The sequence below is a fragment of the Aquarana catesbeiana genome, linkage group LG05, assembly GCF_042186555.1.
Source record: "Aquarana catesbeiana isolate 2022-GZ linkage group LG05, ASM4218655v1, whole genome shotgun sequence".
Taxonomy (NCBI): Eukaryota; Metazoa; Chordata; class Amphibia; order Anura; family Ranidae; genus Aquarana; species Aquarana catesbeiana.
This window is the reverse complement of record NC_133328.1, coordinates 466,704,660-466,718,832: the sequence shown is the minus strand read 5'-3', so window position 1 is coordinate 466,718,832 and position 14,173 is coordinate 466,704,660. Positions and strand designations below refer to the sequence as shown.

General features: G+C 44.5%; 1 protein-coding gene across 3 annotated transcripts in view; it reads right to left on the bottom strand.

Moving 5' to 3' along the window:
* Positions 1-14,173, bottom strand: part of LPIN2 (lipin 2) — a 192,588-nt gene that overhangs the window by 35,024 nt on the left and 143,391 nt on the right. For all 3 annotated transcript variants that reach the window (XM_073631426.1, XM_073631427.1, XM_073631425.1), the window contains exons 11-14: positions 13,193-13,262; positions 13,006-13,095; positions 10,573-10,652; positions 569-713 (exon numbers count right to left, since the gene is read on the bottom strand). In XM_073631426.1, the coding sequence (XP_073487527.1) occupies positions 569-713; positions 10,573-10,652; positions 13,006-13,095; positions 13,193-13,262 (385 nt within the window). The remainder of the gene's footprint in view (positions 1-568; positions 714-10,572; positions 10,653-13,005; positions 13,096-13,192; positions 13,263-14,173) is intronic.

Sequence of the window (14,173 nt, the reverse complement as noted above, 5' to 3'; positions counted from 1 at the left end):
GGGCTGGAGAAGCTCAGTTATAAGGGAACAGCTACACACATTAAACTTATTTACCCTGGAGAAGAGACACTTGAGAGAAGACATGAATATACAAATACATAAATGGTCATTCCTGGCATAGGGAGAAAACATTTCAGTCTCAGGTCGCTTAAGAAGACACGTGGACACTCAAGAAACCTGGACGAGAGGTGGCTTAACCTTAGACTTCGTAGAGGGTTCTTTACAGTTATAGCAGTATGGACTCCCTTCTACAATCGGTGGTATCAGTGGAAAGTGTTGATCATTTCAAAAAACTTTGGACATCTTAGCGAGCATAATATACAGGGATAAGGGAAGTGGTAGAGACATAAATATGCACACACCCACACTGGTTGAACTGGATGGACTGGTGTCTTTATTCAACCCGACCAACTATGTAAGTTAACTGATGCATACTGACACTGCTAAATTGCCATGGGCGTTTAAGCATCAAAAACCTCCAGTCACAAAAGGGTTAAGAATTAGATGTTCATGAAAAGAGATTACAAACAAAATCATTGCTACAAAGTGTGAAGAAAGAGGTACATACTATTTGTTCTGATGACAAGCGCAGGGTCTTGCGATAAGACATAGTACTTCCATGAATTGGTAGCTCCAGAGGAGCAGGTTCCATTTTTATCTGCTTCAGCTCCATTGAATCTTCATCACTTGAAGAATTGTCCTGAGCAGACGGTCTATGAAAATTTACAACATAAGAGTCATCATACATTCACAATGCATCTATTCTACTGGAATTGAGCAAGGTGTAAACTCATGCTTTAAATCAATTACTCTAAGTAGGACTGGTGGCCAAACATCCTGCCATATATGCTCTTCAGCTGTTTCATGCTACATCGAGTAAAACCCATGTGTAAACAGACATCTATTCCCATGTGCACTATTAAACATATTTAAATAACACTGAAGAAACAAGTCATAGCTAGTGTAGATAGAAATATTTTTACTTAAGGAAGACCAAACCACAGGCTTATGAAAACTGCAGAACAATGGAAGTAGAGCCCAAAGCATTGTGCAGAATTTAAATTTTGTTCTGGTAGCAAGGATACCTTGCAGCATAGCAGTCGTGAGTTGAGATCTTACTATCGCCGACAGGTGTCAACATTATACACTTGCATTGTCCTGGTCCTATGGCTACATGTTCATTTCAGGACATGAGCCTAAAGAGTATGCATAGCCAAATTTTTAAGTTTTAGATAGAGTAGGAAAGATTTAAAACCCTATCAGGTTATACTGTATTTTAAGGTTTGTCTCCTGCTGGGTAGATTCTGTTCACTCTCCCCAGTATTATGGAAATTCCATCTTAGATAGTTGTCCAAGGAATATTTGTCACCTTTGGAAGTTCTATACTTCCCCCTTCTAAAATTTGGGATCTTCCTTTACATTCTGTCTTGGTGACAATGGTCCCAGGACAAAAAGAGGGGTGAATCTCCCTAATGGGGACACATACAGCAATATAAATCTGACAGAGGATCTAACTATTCCCCACTCTAAGAGAAGTTTGGCCTATACATACACTTAGCCTCTGCCTACTTAGTAACAGGTGTCAGCTCTATATAAACCTATTGAAAAGTCTCTGATATTTGGAGTGACAAAAGGAGCTTGCTGCAGATAACAGAAATAAATTACGCTGGTATTTTCAACCAGCAGATTAGAGAATGAGCACCATTTACATAATCGATTCACTTTCCACTGATGTTCCACTTTATTAGATTGAAGGTCTTCTTTTAAGCTGAACTCCCTGAAAGCCCTCCTTTGCAGGGAAGCTGCTCCTGCAATGCAAGGGTTAACTGCTATGTTAGGGGACTGAAAAAAACAGTTTTACTTATCTGCTCCCTTCAGTCTTTTCTCTTCTGCACCCCAGCAGTCTAAAGTCCACTGATGTCATAAAGACTGATGCAGGACTGAAGTCCTGCACTGGACATGAGGACACTCTGGGACAGTCCACTGTCGCAGCAGGGGGCAATGTTGTTTGCCAAGGGAGTCAGAGAATCATGTAAAAATAGAAGTACTCAAACTTTCTAAACAAAGGGCCAGTTTATGGTCTTTCAGACTTTAGGGGGGCCGGATTGTGGATAGTGGCAGTAGAAAATGTCCTGGCATCCAGTGTGGGTAAACAATGCCCTATTTTTGGGGTCAGTGGGAGGAAACGTGGCCCCCACCGCTCGGGTCTGTGGGAGGAAACGTGGCCCCCACCGCTCGGGTCTGTGGGAGGAAACGTGGCCCCCACCGCTCGGGTCTGTGGGAGGAAACGTGGCCCCCACCGCTCGGGTCTGTGGGAGGAAACGTGGCCCCCACCGCTCGGGTCTGTGGGAGGAAACGTGGCCCCCACCGCTCGGGTCTGTGGGAGGAAACGTGGCCCCCACCGCTCGGGTCTGTGGGAGGAATCGTGGCCCCCACCGCTCGGGTCTGTAAGAGGAATCGTGGCCCCCACCGCTCGGGTCTGTAAGAGGAATCGTGGCCCCCACCGCTCGGGTCTGTAAGAGGAATCGTGGCCCCCACCGCTCGGGTCTGTAAGAGGAATCGTGGCCCCCACCGTTCGGGTCTGTGGGAGGAATCGTGGCCCCCACCGCTCGGGTCTGTGGGAGGAATCGTGGCCCCCACCGCTCGGGTCTGTGGGAGGAATCGTGGCCCCCACCGCTCGGGTCTGTGGGAGGAATCGTGGCCCCCACCGCTCGGGTCTGTGGGAGGAATCGTGGCCCCCACCGCTCGGGTCTGTGGGAGGAATCGTGGCCCCCACCGCTCGGGTCTGTGGGAGGAATCGTGGCCCCCACCGCTCGGGTCTGTGGGAGGAATCGTGGCCCCCACCGCTCGGGTCTGTGGGAGGAATCGTGGCCCCCACCGCTCGGGTCTGTGGGAGGAATCGTGGCCCCCACCGCTCGGGTCTGTGGGAGGAATCGTGGCCCCCACCGCTCGGGTCTGTGGGAGGAATCGTGGCCCCCACCGCTCGGGTCTGTGGGAGGAATCGTGGCCCCCACCGCTCGGGTCTGTGGGAGGAATCGTGGCCCCCACCGCTCGGGTCTGTGGGAGGAATCGTGGCCCCCACCGCTCGGGTCTGTGGGAGGAATCGTGGCCCCCACCGCTCGGGTCTGTGGGAGGAATCGTGGCCCCCACCGCTCGGGTCTGTGGGAGGAATCGTGGCCCCCACCGCTCGGGTCTGTGGGAGGAATCGTGGCCCCCACCGCTCGGGTCTGTGGGAGGAATCGTGGCCCCCACCGCTCGGGTCTGTGGGAGGAATCGTGGCCCCCACCGCTCGGGTCTGTGGGAGGAATCGTGGCCCCCACCGCTCGGGTCTGTGGGAGGAATCGTGGCCCCCACCGCTCGGGTCTGTGGGAGGAATCGTGGCCCCCACCGCTCGGGTCTGTGGGAGGAATCGTGGCCCCCACCGCTCGGGTCTGTGGGAGGAATCGTGGCCCCCACCGCTCGGGTCTGTGGGAGGAATCGTGGCCCCCACCGCTCGGGTCTGTGGGAGGAATCGTGGCCCCCACCGCTCGGGTCTGTGGGAGGAATCGTGGCCCCCACCGCTCGGGTCTGTGGGAGGAATCGTGGCCCCCACCGCTCGGGTCTGTGGGAGGAATCGTGGCCCCCACCGCTCGGGTCTGTGGGAGGAATCGTGGCCCCCACCGCTCGGGTCTGTGGGAGGAATCGTGGCCCCCACCGCTCGGGTCTGTGGGAGGAATCGTGGCCCCCACCGCTCGGGTCTGTGGGAGGAATCGTGGCCCCCACCGCTCGGGTCTGTGGGAGGAATCGTGGCCCCCACCGCTCGGGTCTGTGGGAGGAATCGTGGCCCCCACCGCTCGGGTCTGTGGGAGGAATCGTGGCCCCCACCGCTCGGGTCTGTGGGAGGAATCGTGGCCCCCACCGCTCGGGTCTGTGGGAGGAATCGTGGCCCCCACCGCTCGGGTCTGTGGGAGGAATCGTGGCCCCCACCGCTCGGGTCTGTGGGAGGAATCGTGGCCCCCACCGCTCGGGTCTGTGGGAGGAATCGTGGCCCCCACCGCTCGGGTCTGTGGGAGGAATCGTGGCCCCCACCGCTCGGGTCTGTGGGAGGAATCGTGGCCCCCACCGCTCGGGTCTGTGGGAGGAATCGTGGCCCCCACCGCTCGGGTCTGTGGGAGGAATCGTGGCCCCCACCGCTCGGGTCTGTGGGAGGAATCGTGGCCCCCACCGCTCGGGTCTGTGGGAGGAATCGTGGCCCCCACCGCTCGGGTCTGTGGGAGGAATCGTGGCCCCCACCGCTCGGGTCTGTGGGAGGAATCGTGGCCCCCACCGCTCGGGTCTGTGGGAGGAATCGTGGCCCCCACCGCTCGGGTCTGTGGGAGGAATCGTGGCCCCCACCGCTCGGGTCTGTGGGAGGAATCGTGGCCCCCACCGCTCGGGTCTGTGGGAGGAATCGTGGCCCCCACCGCTCAGGTCTGTGGGAGGAATCGTGACCCCCACCGCTGGGGTCTGTGGGAGGAATCGTGGCCCCACCGCTGGGGTCTGTGGGAGGAATCATGGCCCCACCGCTGGGGTCTGTGGGAGGAATTGTGCCCTTTTGATGGTGCCAGTGGGAGGAATAGTGCCCCATTGTTTGTGTCAGCAACAGGAATAACTCCCCATTGTTTATGTCAGTGGATGGAATAGTACCCCAAGGGCCAGATAAAAGTAAGCAAAGGGCCACATCCATCCCCCAGACGGCAGTTTGGAGACTGCTGCCCTAGACCAATCAGTTGCAGTGCAGGGACAACCCTTGTGTAAGGACGTTGGGCTTTAAAAGCTTTTCTCATCCTCATTTCTCTTTGTCTCTGAGGTTTAACTTTCCCAACAGAGCTAAGCCTTGTCCACTGAAGCCAAGCCCAATGCTCCAACTGCCCCCCTGTCCAATGAAGTGTTCTCTTTCAACTGGGAAGGGGGTGGTAAAGTTTATCTCCAGGAGAGAAGATGTAGCCGGAGAAGTCAAGCTCATACATTTGCCAATTTCTGTAATAAAAAAGATCATGCGCCTGATCACTAGTAACTTTAATAACTAGAGGCAACATTTTTTTTTTTTAAAGTTTTGGATAGAGTGGAGAGGGATCAGAATGCTTGTCAGTTTTTATTGCTGTCTGTACCCGCATTAAGCAGATTTGTCCTCTCTATTTGTACTGTTTACCATTATCATTGAAAGTGAAGGTTAAAGGAAACCCTACATTTTGGGTTGTCCCTGAAAAAGTAATAGGAGGGGAAATCTTCCAAAGGGGATACTACTTCTGGTGACCTGGATGGGTCCCCAAGGAAGGAATTCCTTTAATTTCCAGGGATTTCCTCTCACTTCCTGTTTGCCCATGAGGCAGGAAGTGAAGAGTATTCTTTACAATAGGACACAGATGATGAAAAAAATCTGACAAGGGTTATAACCCATCCTATCCAACATAAAAAATTAATCAAATAAAAACTTTTTGCCTATAGCTCTACTATACCACCCTCCTAAAATTGGTTTTAAAGTACAGGTACCAGGAGGCAACTTGGAGTGCATGCTTAAAAACTATATTTTCTCAACAAATTAAAGCAATGTATGGTAGATGTCAAACTGGTAAATGATGTAATAAGCAATTTAAAAGGTACAAAAAACATGTACATGAAAATGCAAGGAGACAGATTTAACAATCTGTATGCACCTCTGTTGCCCTGAGACGTGTACAATTACTTGCTGATGTGATGTGCTCCATAAAATGTATTTTGTATTCTTGATTTATGATACAGAGGTGAACAGCTCAGTCCATCACGGCATTGTAGTCAAACTTTTCTGCTTATTTATGGGTACTTGTTAAAATATGACAGAAAACATAAGAGTGGGAGCATAACCTAAGACTTGAAATATCCTTCATTTCAATGTTTATTTCCTTTAGAACTATGTGTCACAGATGGTAACTAGAATCTGAATGTCACAAAAGTCGCACGTAGCATAGATTAAGTAAGCAAACACAAAAGTTCAAGTAGGCAATGTAGCAGCAGAAACTAAACAGAAAAGCCTGGATCACCACAGGCTGTTCCTGAGAAGCTGAGAGGTCAAAGCTGTTAGCAGCTACAAATGACACTGCCGCAAAGTTCACCGTTTATTGATGGTTACATTGGAAGTATTCAGGGAGATGTAATGGTGGTCTAAGTTTTGGGAACAAGTTGGAAGAAAAAGCTGAGGCTGAAATCCCTTTCTTTCTTAAAGGGGATCTCACACAAAACAAAACGTCATAGACTTGGCTTTACTATTCCAAGCCTGTATTAGAACAGCTACTGATTTACAAAATATTGACAATGGAGCCCAGTTGAAAGAAAACTACCGAGTTTTTATTGGCACCCAGCTCCCACTTCCTCCCCGGGATCCATGACGCCGGAAGTTCACTTCTCCCCCCTCCCTCCCTGCAATCTTCTGGGACACGTTACAGGTCCCAGAAGATTGCCCGACCATTCGCAGCGCGGCTCGCACATGCGCAGTGCGTGCCCAGCTATGAAGCCACAGCTGGGCGCCCAGTGTTAGAATGTCGGCGCCTCAGAGAGGAGGGGGAGAGGAAAGGGGCTTCGTGAGCCCGCATCGCTGGATCGTGGGACAGGTGAGTGTCCAATTATTAAAAGTCAGTAGCTACACTTTTTGTAGCTGCTGACTTTTAAATGGGTGGAACTCTGCTTTAAAGGTAAAAAACAAAAAAACGAAACGTAAGCCTTTACAACCACTTTAAAAGGTCTGCTACTAATAGCTTGGTGCCAGATACCACAGCATACCTGCAGAGGTCTAATAGAGTCCTTAACTCGATGTGTAATGGTGGGTGGTCATAATCTTTTGGCTGATCAGTGTATACATATTATATCTGGAGTTTAGCTTTAAAACACGAGAAAAGTGTCTCTTGATAGTGAAAATACTGTCTTTCTCTTTTCCATTTCTCAATGGTGCCATGTAAGTTATCTCTCTCTATTCTGGCAAGACAGACGTGCAGAAGCTCAGAGGACGTGGATACAGGAATAGAGACAGATTTACCGATATATAGGCACATGTGGCCAGATCTGGGCTAAACACTTTCTCATTTTGGGAGTCACATTATTTCATCCACAATAATGAAAGTTGAATCCCTTCCAATTTGCATTAGTATTTTCAGTAGCAGTCATGTATGGTTACAAGCTGACATGGTGGCACCTACTGACCCTATATGGTACTTAAAAAAGACAAATCCCAAGTGTAACACAAAACAGGTGTAAACAGCATGTGCTAACTTTGGGTCACTGTTTTATTCCTGTAACAAGTGCCTTGTCTCAGGTGCATGGAAGGCCTCCAGGCATGAGTCTGAATGGGAGCCAATGGAAAGTAAAAGCCAATTACAGGCTCTTTTATGCGACAGTGTTAGCTTAATCACTCCAAACAGGGCAATGAGGAAAAGCAGCTTCCCAGCTCTGTTTGCTTTTTCTGTCATAACTAAATATCTATTGAATAAGTCATGATGACTTGGCTTCTAAAAAAAACAAAACAATATCACGTTATTTTTACAGATTTATTACTGCGCTGAAAAAGATTGGATGATGGAAATTACCAAGGCTAACATGAATGATGTAATTCATTATAAAAAGCTGAAAGAGACAATAGGCCTCACGCTTCAAGATGAAACAGCCGCTGACTGTACGCCTCCCTAGCAACCAATCGGATTCAAAATATTAAATTCTCAGCCATTCATCAGCACAGGGTGGATCTATTTTCCAGCTCTAAAGCAGCACAATTATTTTAATAAAAATTGTATTTTGTAGTAAGACATGATGGGTGGAAGGAAGAAGTGTATAATTAATTAATTAAAATATGCGTATGTAAAGGTGATGGACTGGCCAAGCATGTCTCCAGACCTAAACCCTATTGAGCATCTGTGGGGCATCCTCAAACAGAAGATGGAGGAATGCAAGGTCTCTAACATCCACCGGCTCTGTGATGTCGTTATTGAGGAGTGGAAGAGGATTCCAGTGGCAACCTGTGAAGCTCTGGTGAACTCCATGCCCAAGAGGGTTAAGGCAGTGCTGGAAAATAATGGTGGCCACACAAAATATTGACACTTTGGGCCCAATTTGGACATTTTCACTTAAGGGTATACTGACTTTTGTTGTCAGCGGTTTAGACATTAATGGCTGTGTGTGGAGTTATTTTGAGGGGACATCAAATTAACACTGTTATACAAGCTGTACACTCACTACTTTACATTGTAGCAGTGTTGTCACATGAGAAGATATAATAAAATATTTACATATATTTTACTCACTTTTGTGAGATTCTGTATAAATTATAAATGTAAACATCACAATAAATGTTCTATTTTCTTATATGTAATGTAATAATTATAATATGTACAGTGTAATGTGTTATTCCACACTTCAAAACTGTGCTTTTCTCCAAGGTTTTTATACCTGTGTCCAATAAAAAAAAATTTAAGAGTCAAAATTAAAAAAAGAAATAGTTTGATTTTAAAATATTATAAATATATAAATTTACATTATATATATATATATATATATATATATATATATATATATATTAACATATTATTAGTTTGAATATATATATATATATACACATACACACATATAATACACACACACACACACACACATATATATATATTTATATTTTTGTTTTTCCTGAGATGGGTATTTAGCAGAAAAAGGGTTTAGTTATAATTTTATAAATATTTTTGTTTTAGTTTTACTTTGTCTGTGAATATTGTTGGAATACTGGAATACTGAAAGAGCTTCCGATGCCTTACAGACAATGTTTATCCATTTTTGTAAGTGTCAAGCAAGGATTTTCACAATTGGTTTACATGTTACTATGTTGCGCCATCAATCCAGTCCGGAAGATGCAGCTTCTGACATCACTGCATTCACATTGACACACTGACAGTAGGACTGTATGACATACAGCTCGGCTTTTTCTCCATGAAGAGCATGTGTAGATCTATTCAACTGTAATTGCAATAATTTTGATACATTTTAGTAAATCTCTGTTGAGCACTATGAGTGGTTTAGCTCTTCTATGGGCTTATGTTGCCGTACTGAATTGACCTGTGAAAGTGGGGGAAACCTGTGGGACTTGGAGTGGAATCTGAAACATCTATACTAAGCAGTAGTCTTGGGGATAGCCACCGTTTTTTTGGAAAGCTTATTTTGACCTCTGATTTTATGTTGAGATCCATTAGTAAGGGTGAGAGTACACCTGATTGGGCACGGTGATGGTTGGATAAGAGTACAGTTTTAAGGTGTGAAATAAGGACTAACACCACATTACACTTTAATGTATTTAAGAAAAGTGGATAGTGATCACGACATTTACATTATAATTTATATATACACAGTACATTATGTGTTTCACGTTTATTTAACTATTGGCACATTTGTAGTATTTATATAATTTTGAAACCATACTTGTTGATATCATGTATAGTAATTTATTTTTCTGTAAAGTCATTGATAAGAGTGCTGCACTGACTATACTTTCACAATACAGAGAAGGTATTTCCTATTACTGAGATCTGGTGTGTATTCAACTCTGCTGTTGTGGTGGATTGAAAACAAAGCTTGGTTAGTTCCTGCCTCCTAGATCTCGATCTGTTGTATATGTATTCCATTGTCCTGTGGGATTGACAATGAGGCTTGGGTGCCTCTTAGTGAAACGGAGGCTTGGTATGCAAATACTGTGGGATTAATGCCCTCTAAGCAATGTGGGTTCATCCACTCTATTGCTTTTATGAGTGGCTGTTTCCTCTGTCATTTTTTCTTTCTGACCAATAGTGGCCATATGCTGTGATTAGAGTATCCGATCAGCTGTGCTCTTTCCGCTGTGGACCTGTTAAATAGCGTGATTTCTGGCATTCACACCCCCGATTATGTCAGTTATGACAAAACTAGTAGGGTGGAGTCTATGCTAATTCTCACGACGCCAGCTCCTAAGTGATCTGCAGACAGTTTTTTACCTTGGAAACTGTTTTATCCTCGTCTGTTTGGACTTATGCTACCTCAATAAACCCTCACGGTTTTATGCTATGTTGGCGTTCTTCTTCGCCTTTCTTTTATTGTACTTGGGAGCGAGAAACAGAAAGCAGCCACCTGTGTTGATACTTCCATCATCCTGTTTATATCCAAAGGACAGATCGTATATGTATTACACTCATTCACGCTTTACTAGGCTCTTATAACGTGGAGTCTAGACATCTTTCTTTTTTCACGGTGGAAGGTGCATTTGGTGTTCAATCGTTTATCATCATGAAGACATGAATATTTAAGAACTTTATTTATGTTGGATTTCCTCACGGCTTTGAACATTAATATTTTAGATGTTCTCATGGACTATCACTGTCTATTTAATTGGCATTTTGGTTTTATCACTTGCCATTTTAGCTCTGCAATTTTGGGTTATATATTTTTTATGCATAAATGTTCTGTTGTGTAATTGCCAGCTGCTGTTTTTATTATTTAGTATTTTACCTGCGCAATTTCTATCCACATTTTTACACACTATTTCCTATTATTACATCTAACACGTAGCACAGTTACCGGATAGCAGGTGGGTCTTTGTTTTCGGATACTTGCTCACCAACCATTTCTGTGTCCAGTTTCTCGTCCTTTGTGTCTGGCTGTAAAAAAAAAAAAAGGCAGAACAAATCATATAAAACTGAACAATGATAGTTAAACCATCTCATTTTACAGTAGGTTTTTTTTTTTTTTTCTTTTTATTAGGGAAGGGGAAGACCAATGTCACCAAAACAGAGGGCAAGTTCAGAATTCAGAGTTGTCACAAGAACAAGAGGTGAGGGTAAATCTTCCAGCAGGGACAGATGTTTCAATAACAGCTCTTAAGGTGGGAATTCTCCTTATATCGGGAAGATTTCTGTTCACTTTAGTGCGATTTCAGATAACACTTGAGTCACACAGAATCGCATTACAATGGAAATCACAATGGTGCTTATCCACATCAATGCAACTCAGCATGGTACCATTTTGGGAAAAAATACTTTACTACTTTTGGTGCAATTCCAGTGCAGTTCTGGCCCCATAGGAGATGCAAGCCACATCCAAGTTGCACTACATAATCACACTTAATATTGGATCAGAATTGGACTGCAGCAGTGTGAACCTAGCCTTCCTTTCATTTCCTGTTGCATCTCTGGGACAGGAAGTAAATGGACACAGAGGGGGAATAAAAAAACCCACAAAATAAACAATAAAAACTTAAAAATGGGTCTAACCCTTCCCTACTCTATCCAAAACTAGGAATTGCAGCAGTTTTATCTGCTAGTTATAAGGGTTTAAGTCCAATGAGGTGTAGGACACCAAATGGACTTATCTCTTCTATTTACTACTTACAGTTCCTTGCAAAAGTATTCACCCCCTTGGCTTTTTACCTATTTTGTTACATTACAGCCTTTAGTTCAATGTTTTTTTAATCTGAATTATATGTATTGGATCAGAACAAAAATAGTTTAAGTTGGTGAAGTAAAATTAGGAAACTATATACATAAAACATTTTTTTCAGAAATAAAAAACTGATAATTGGCATGTGCGTATGTATTCACCCCCTTTGCTATGAAGCCCATAAACAGCTCTGGTGCAACCAATTACCTTCAGAAGTCACATAATGAGTCAAATGATGTCCACCTGTGTGCAATCTAAGTGTCACATGATCTGTCATTACATATACACACCTTTTTTTGAAAGGCCCCAGAGGTTGCAACACCTAAGCAAGAGGCACCACTAACCAAACACTGCCATGCATACCAAGGAACTCTCCAAACAATTAAGGGACAATGTTGTTGAGAAGTAAAAGTCAGGGTTAGGTTATAAAAAAAAAATATCCAAATCTTTGATGATCCCTAGGAGCACCATCAAATCTATTATAACCAAATGGAAAGGACATGTCACAACAGCAAACCTGTCAAGTGACGGCCGCACACCAAAACTTACAGACCGAGCAAGGAGGGCATTAATTAGAGAGGCAGCACAGAGACCTAAGGTAACCCTAGAGAAGCTGCAGAGTTCCACAGCAGAGACTGGAGTAATCTGTACATAAGACGACAATAAGCCGTACGCTCCATAGAGTTGGGTTTTATGGCAGAGTGGCCAGAAGAAAGCCATTACTTTCAGCAAAAAAGAAAATGGCACATTCTGAGTTTGCAAAAAGGCATGTGAGACACTCCCAAAATGTATAGAGGAAGGTGCTCTGGTCTGATGAGACTAAAATTGAACTTTTTTGCCATCAGAGAAAACGCTATGTCTGGCGCAAACCCAACACATCACATCACCCAAAGTACACCATCCCCACAGTGAAACATGGTGGTGGCAGCATCTTGCTCTGGGGATGTTTTTCAGCAGCTGGGACTGGGAAACTGGTCAGAGTTAAAGGAAAGTTGGATGGTGCTAAATACAGGGATATTCTTGAGCAAAACCTGTACCACTCCGTGTGTGATTTGAAGCTAGGACAGAGGTCCACCTTCCAGGTGGATGACCCCAAACACACTGCTAAAGCAACACTTGAGTGGTTCAAGGGGAAACATGTAAATGTGTTGGAATGGCCCAGTCAAAGCCCAGACGTCATCCAATAGAAAATCTGTGGTCAGACTTAAAGATTGCTGTTCACAAGCGCAAACCATCCAACTTGAAGGAGCTGCAGCAGTTTTGCAAGGAGGAATGGGCAAAAATCCCAGTGGTAAGATGTGGCAAGCTCAAAGAGACTTATCCAAAGTGACTTGGAGGTGTGATAGCCACAAAAGGCGGCTCTACAAAGTATTGACTTTAAGGGGGTGAATAGTTATGCACATTGACTTTTTCTGTTATTTTGTCCTATATGTTGTAAATGGTAGACATGCTCTTTAAGTAAAAGCCTACTTGAGAAAGAATTTTTTTTTTTTTTTACACGTTTCACATGTTTCACAAAAATAGGGTTTGATTATTTGTGTACATTATTCAGCTCAGAAGACAACATTGGCTTACCTGTTTAACCAAACTATCTTTTTTTCGCCAGAACCACCATCTTCCAGATTTCTTTGGCATCTTTTCTTTCATCCAGGACTCAATGGTATTCTAAAAACAACGCAATGAATATGTAATGTTGGAGACAAAAAAGGTGCAATAATAGAAATGTGTCGCAGATAGCAAAAAGTAACAACGTGATATTAACCTTGGGTAAGTTTTTTTGAAATACTTGTAAACTCAGGATCATAGGTGCTGCCAGTACCCAGTTATAGTACCTGCAAAACAAATGCTTAGTAAGTACACTCACACACATATATATGCAGAAACAAATTAATTTGACAGACAATAAAACTCCAGCAGAATATCAGGAGCTAATAGAAGCACCAATAAATCAATAAATAAATAAAAAATGACCCAGAAATCATTTAGTTCCACTTCAGGCTTCTAAGAGAAACATTATGACAGCTTCTCTTAAAATTTCCAGTTGTGACATCATTCAAAAGCTAAATTCCAGCCATACATAAAAAACGCCACTAAATCCAGTTATCTATTCTTTGAAAAAAGTATGCCTTGTTCACATGGGTGTACTTAAGTATACACCTGTGTGTGGGCTTGTTTTGCAGTGCAGTATTCACAGGTGTTCCATGCATCCGCATGCAGGCAGTCCCATTCTATTGGGATACAGCAGATGCATGGACACAGCCTCTGCTCCCAACCTAATATCAATGTGGGTGTGGGTCCCCAAACACACACAGTGTGCGTTCAGTGACATGAACCCGCATCCACATGGATATCAAATTGGGAGCAGCCACTACGTCCGAACTGACAGGAATGGGATTGCCTACATGGAAAACCTGTGAATACCACACAGGTAAAACACGGCCCTCACACGGGTGTACGCTTAAAGAATATGTAAACCCAACATTTCATACTACCAATATGTGCCTGCTGTACCATGTACTTGTATGAAAAAAAGTATTGTTCTTTGTATTGCTTCCTTTGTGTGAAATCCCTGGTGTTCCTGCCAATCCTCCTGCTTTCCTATTAAAAACTGACTACAGAGAAGAAAGTAATTTATGGGAATAAAATGTGTAGGACTGCCAACATCCCTAAGGCATGAGAAGAAAGAAGCATGCAACAAGTGCAACATCGGCCACCCCCTTGGACTTTTAAGACAGAAATAAAG